The sequence below is a fragment of the Delphinapterus leucas genome, chromosome 6 (genome assembly GCF_059928025.1).
Source record: "Delphinapterus leucas isolate spDelLeu-1000000601 "Yukka" chromosome 6, BTC_Dleu_Yukka2, whole genome shotgun sequence".
NCBI lineage: Eukaryota > Metazoa > Chordata > Mammalia > Artiodactyla > Monodontidae > Delphinapterus > Delphinapterus leucas.
The window spans coordinates 14,537,865-14,543,864 of NC_143134.1; the positions used below are offsets into that span (position 1 = coordinate 14,537,865).

The following is a 6,000-nucleotide window of genomic DNA, read 5'->3' on the forward strand; positions in this document are numbered from 1 at the left end:
CATGGTTCCTGTTTTTAAGGAGTTGGATGTGGTGAAGTAGGGACCACTCCCTGTGCATTTATACACACACAGCTGCCCCTCTGTACTTTACATGTGCCTGCTTTGCGAGACTAGTAAGAAAGACCTTACCAAAAACAGGGTGACCCCAGGCCCCGCCCAGCTCTGATATTTGGCTTCAGCTAAAGTTTGTTACTAAACCCCAATATCTTATGTCAAGTCTGTTTATAAAATAAGATAATCAGCAAGCTTATGATACAATGAATAAGACAAATTTTATTTCCTTATTCTACATGTTTACAATTCAAGGAAGAGCTAAATAATCATCAAACATTGTGGGAATTACACACACTCATGCACACACACACACACACACCGGCATTCAGGATAAAAATCTTAATAATTACAGAGTCCAACGGTCACTTTAGCCTTGTTGTCTGTTATAGTCCTGGAATTAAGATTTATTTTTTAAGTACATAAATTAAGCCAGGGGTTAGAAACTTTTTTTTCTATAAAGAGTCAGATGGTAAACATTTCAGGCATTGCACATCATAGGGCCTCTGTCACAATTATTCGATTCTACCACGGTAGCATGAAAGTAGCCAGAGATAACATGTAAATAAACGACCTTGGCTGAGTTCCAATGAAACTTTATAGACACTGAAATTTGAATTTTGTATATTCATATATTTCTTTTTTTTTCTTCTTTTTCTTATTTTTTCAACTGTTAAAACATGTAAAGCCCATTTTTAGCTTGCAGGTCACAAAAACAGGTGGCAGGCTCATTTGGCCTGAGGGCCGTAGTTTGCCAACTCCTAAGTTATACAGTAAACGATGTGTCTTTCTGATATCTCCTTTTAATATTTTAAGACAGATTTATTTTCATAATTGAAAACCTCAAATGTCTTCCTATTTGTAAAAGGAAATGCTTTTTTCCCCAGCTTTTTATAACTTCCCTTTTTCTACATTGTAGGTCATTGTATTGTTTCCATGAAAAAAACCCTTTTTTCCTTTTAAAACATTTTGTTAAGTAATTGTAGACCATGAACATGGCTAAGACGGCTTACCAAATTAATTTGCAGAGTTTTTTCCCAGTTTTTCTCATTATTCACTCCAGCATTATTCACCAAAATGTCCAGTTTTCCAAAGTGGTCTACAACTTTCCTAAAAGTACCTAATAAGAAAAAAAGAAAAAAGACATCATAGATACGTTCTTATTTTGCACAGACACATTTATGACAGTCTGTGCCCTGAAGTGAGGTTTTAATTCATCCACGCTTCTCGTGAAAGTTATACTCGTAGACGGTGACTTCCTGCCTTGCTTCTCAAGTGTGGTTTGTGAGCCAGCAGCATCAATCAGTATTACCTGGGAACCTGCTAGAAGTGCAGAATCTGTGGCCACCACAGACCTATGGAATCGGAATCTTAACCGTAGTAAGATCCGCAGGTGATTTGTATGCACATTAAAGTTCTGTAAGCAGTATCAGTGGTGTAAATTTTAGAGAACTGAGCATCCTATGCTAAGAGCTCTTAGAAGTCAGTCTGGGCAGCCAGCATCTCTGTCCCTAAGAAGTTACTGAAGCTCTGTGGCTTAGACTATGACAAGCATCCCTTTAAAAATAAGCCATATTTTCTTCATAAAGTGTCATATTAAACAGTTACGTATCCAGATCCATTATGATCATTTCAGTGCATCTGGATATCCTAGTAAGTCTATTTTTCATTCAGATGATTTTATTTGATTATTGTAACTTCGATGCTTGCCTTTTCTTTTTCTATTTTGACAGCTTTGTATTGCAAGTTTGTATAACAACTGTGTTCAACTAAGGTCAAGTCTGCATAGATTCTGAGGTTTGAAGGTCCCTCATTACAATGTCCAACCACATTTCCAGTCCTTGCCAACCCTCCTTGACCAGTTAAAATTAGGCTTTACCCCTTGGTATTGAGAAACATTATTTCTCAAAGTAGCCTTTTACATAGTTCTATTGTTTCCCTGGGCCTTTTACCACTGGTTCTAGTTCTATTACTCAAAACTATAGATAACAATTGTGGTTATTCTTCCAAATGATAGAAATGTGTTCTCGGGTCTTGGGTCCAACATATGAGTTCCTTGAAAAAAATAGATCCGCACAAACTTTATACTGATTGAAATAAAATTAAAGAATTATTAACAACCACCAGACATATTGAAGACGGCATGGACTAATTTGCCAAATGGATAAATTACTATGCAAGTTAGCTGCCAAAAATATTGCCAAGACTTTCTAATATGTACCCTTTACAGTACCTTTTACTGTACTGGAATGGAAAACAACAAAATATATAAAAACTGTTCATTTTTTCAAAGAATCTTTAAAATGCTTCTTAAGATCTCAAATTGATTCCAGAAAGGGTCCTCCAGTAGAAAAGATCTAAGGAATATTATTATTGTTAAATTTTGCATTTCATCTTAAATATATTCTACTCTTCAGAACTCCACATCCACCTTACAGGAAATTAGGTTGTCAAATATGGACGTCTGCTTGCTTCTTTACTTTTCTTTCCTCTTTCGGTGTCCGCTGTATTCCTTATACTCTGTCTGCCCTTACTGATGTATAACACACCAAATTATACATCGGTGTATTCTTCTTTATAACACACCACTGAATTTTGGGCTCAAGCAACTTACAGTCTATTAGTAACTCTTGCTGACATTTATATGCTGTGGTACTCTTTGTAATTTGCCTAAACTCTTCAGGTTGCATTTTTCATCTGTAAGTCATCTCCAAGAACTTTTTCACCTCTGTATTTTTATGATTTCAATGAAGTCTCTTTGGCCACATGTCTAAGCAGTTTTAAAAGTTGTAGGGAGCATTAAATCCTGACACTGGAAGAGCCAATGCCATGTTTTCCTAAACTGCAAATAAACGCTGATGTCCAGACAACATGTGGATTTCTCACGACCAACATGCCTTCTGCCGGTCACTCATTATGTGTCTGGTTTCCTCCTTCACAATCACTTATCCTTAAGGAATGTGTTTACAGTCAAGGTACTAATTTTAAATACTGGGAAGCAAAACAATTAAGGTTAAATGTCACGTGTGAAACTACATAAATTCAGACAGAAATAGCTTTCAGCTGATCTATAGGGAATCTGTTCCCTATTCCATCAGCACGGCTGTTGGACTTTAATTCATGTTGGACATGACTTTATCCCTGATGAAAACTATCCTGTGCAATCAGCAAAACTTTATCCTCTAGCAACTAGCACTATGTTTACAGGTCTCTTCTACTCATGCTCGTAATCCATGTTATAGGTCTTTATAACATTTTCGGATTTTAATTATATAATTTCCTTTAAAACAGTTTCCCTGAACAGCAGTTGGTTTCCTTCTAACATATAGCTCCACTTTCACTCTCTCACAGAACAGCCCAACATTTTCGAAAAAACACACATCCACGTTAAGAACAGAAGTACCAGAGTGACTTTTATGAAGATATTTTTGGTCCCTTGACTAAAGACGTGCCTAATAATTTACTTAGTCTTTCAAAAACACTTTGTGAAATACAAATATTTTATTTTCCCATTTTCCCCCAGAAAAATATGTATGTTTTTCATATAGATCTATTGGGTTTCTATATGACCAAATCTGTTAATTGTCTACACCAATTCGGTCCCTGATATTTCACAACCAGATTGGTCTATTTTAAGTGAGTAGACGGAAACAGGAAAGCATTGAGGAAAGTCTGGTAGAAACTTTTCTTCTGCAATTCTAAGACTACAGTACAGCTACTATTGTTTTTAAAATATCATTTCATAGGGGAAACACCAGAGAGAGCATGTGGTTAAAAGTATCCAGTACGTCTGTGATGACAACCCTTGACCTTTCATTCTAGTACGTTCCAAAGAGAAACACTGCCACATTTGATTGTCATTGGACTCTGTCTTCCAGCTTTCTGGGAGAAGTTGTTTGCCATACTTGCCTAGCCTACTTTGTCTTTCCCAGTTCCATCTGCAAGTTCAATCATTTAATAATTACTGTAGCAGCACCGTCTTGGAATACACCAAGGAATCTTGATTACATTCTGTGCGGCCAGATGACTAAAATAAAAGGATTTCTCAAGCATGCTTGGCTTTTCTTGCTCCTTAGCTTTTAGGGCTACTGAGACGTCAGAGGAAACGTAACAGTCCCAGCTATCTCTTGCAGCTCAGAGGTAGCTGCTCTCCAGGAGATAGCCGGCCGCCCGCCCCAGGCTGGATCTCTGGCCGGGGGTTGCCTTCATGTTGCTGCTTACTCAAGGTACGCTCCGCGTGGATGGATGGATTCCCCGCCCTTACCTCTTAGTTGTTCCTGATCGGCCACATCGCACTGGATGAAGAGAGTCTTCTGAGGTTCAAACTGCTCATCCAGGGCAGCTTTACACTTTAAACCTGCTTCACGATTCCAATCGACAAGCGCTACCTACAGACAAGAGGAGAGGAATCGAGATCCTGCGCGGCTCTTGAAATAGACCAACAATAAAGAGACCTGGACGCTCCTCTTTTGGATCTGAGATGGGGCAGTTTACAGTTCGGGATCTCTCCCGGAGCGTTCGAGGTCCGCACGAGCGCGCCAGCCTGGGCAGCTCTGGAGACTGCACGGCGGGCACCGGGGGCTCAGCCTCGGTCGCTGCCCCCATGCCCCGGGGCCCCGGGCCGACGAGGTTCGCGCCGTGCGCCCTGCCTCGCTTACCTTGGCGCCCTTGAGCAGCAGCGCCTCGGCGGAGGCTCGGCCGATGCCCTGGGCTGCGCCGGTCACCAGCGCCACTTTGCCGTTCACGTGCATGTCGCCGCCTGCGCGCGGTGGGCGAGCTCGGCGTCTCCGCGCGGCTGCGGCTTTTAAGGACCCTGCGCGCTCGCGTGCTGCCCGTCCGCGTTCTCCTGCCAGTGGGCGGGGATGAAGCTGTCAAGCAGCGCCGGGCACCCACGATTGTGTCACCTGGCCCTGAGCGCTCCGGCTCCGCGATCTTTGTGTTCCTGACTCGCAGCCAAGCCCAGATCAGAGCCTCCCCTCTGCCTGTGGCTGCCTGACTGGCGGTGGGAGGCACCAAGCAGAAAGGGTGCTCCCCAAGAAGTGTTCCCTTCAGTGCGCTGAAGACCACCCCACAAAAGAAGGGTGGAGGAGAGGCTTGAGAGCCTGGATTCCTCCTCTGCGCCCAGGTCCTCCCCTCTCCTCCCCCACCCCCCCACCCCAAAGAAAAATAAAACCGGGAAAAAAAACCACAAACAAACCCAGCAAACAGTAAAGCACAATTTTAGGGATGTTGCTTTTTTGTCTAAGTTTTTGTCTGAATTCCCATCTCCTGGACATTGGGGTGGGGATGGAGGGAGCAGAGGTCACGAACACCGTTGTGGGTTTTTTGTTTTTCTTTCTTAATTGTGTTTTGGACAAACCTGTATAGATATTGGAGATGAAAGGTGCACTGTGCTCGAAACAGAAACCCCTGGATCCTATCATTTCAAGGCTGGAACTCTTGAATCTTGGAAATAGGAGTCTTATTGGCACTTACGTTTCAGATCAGTATCAATCCTGGGTCATCCTGAGAGTGCCCAGCAAGAATTGTCATCACTGACTGCACGGGACTCCCAGACTCGCTGTCAGCCTGGTGGCGTGCTGGTTCAATGGTATGCTTGCTGGTTGAGTCATACTAGCTCTGGAGGCTCTGAGTTAAGTATGGGACAGAGGTTCCTGGTCCTCCAGGAACTTGAGCTTGAGCTGTGAACTGAGATGCATTCAGCCGGGAATATGCAGCTGACCTAGTCTGTCTGTCTGTCTTTCTCTCTCTCTCACCTGCAGGCTTCAATTCTAATTCTGTAAGCTTAATACCTGCTTGGCATTTATTTTCATGATCAAAGAAATTTAAGCACCTGGGGAGGTGGGGGTCAGGCAGAAAGCTTACACAGCAGAATGAATCCTTTGTGTACTTCTTCGTCACCGGCAGACGAGGTGACTGACAGGGCAGGAATGTTTGGGGAGGTTGTGT

At 42.5% G+C, this 6,000-nt stretch overlaps 1 protein-coding gene across 2 annotated transcripts in view; it reads right to left on the reverse strand.

Annotated features, from left to right (window-relative positions):
• The window catches only part of HPGD (15-hydroxyprostaglandin dehydrogenase), a 29,417-nt gene extending 23,618 nt beyond the window's left edge, over window positions 1-5,799 (reverse strand). Inside the window, exons 1-4 of one of the 2 annotated variants that reach the window (XM_022594902.3) lie at window positions 5,527-5,799; window positions 4,710-4,897; window positions 4,316-4,439; window positions 1,065-1,171 (exon numbers count right to left, since the gene is read on the reverse strand). In XM_022594902.3, the coding sequence (XP_022450610.2) occupies window positions 1,065-1,171; window positions 4,316-4,439; window positions 4,710-4,802 (324 nt within the window). In that variant the 5' untranslated portion in view covers window positions 4,803-4,897; window positions 5,527-5,799. Of the gene's footprint in view, window positions 1-1,064; window positions 1,172-4,315; window positions 4,440-4,709; window positions 4,898-5,410 lie in introns of both variants that reach the window. The other variant, XM_089912732.1, reaches the window with a different exon arrangement.
• Window positions 5,800-6,000: the final 201 nt, after the last annotated feature.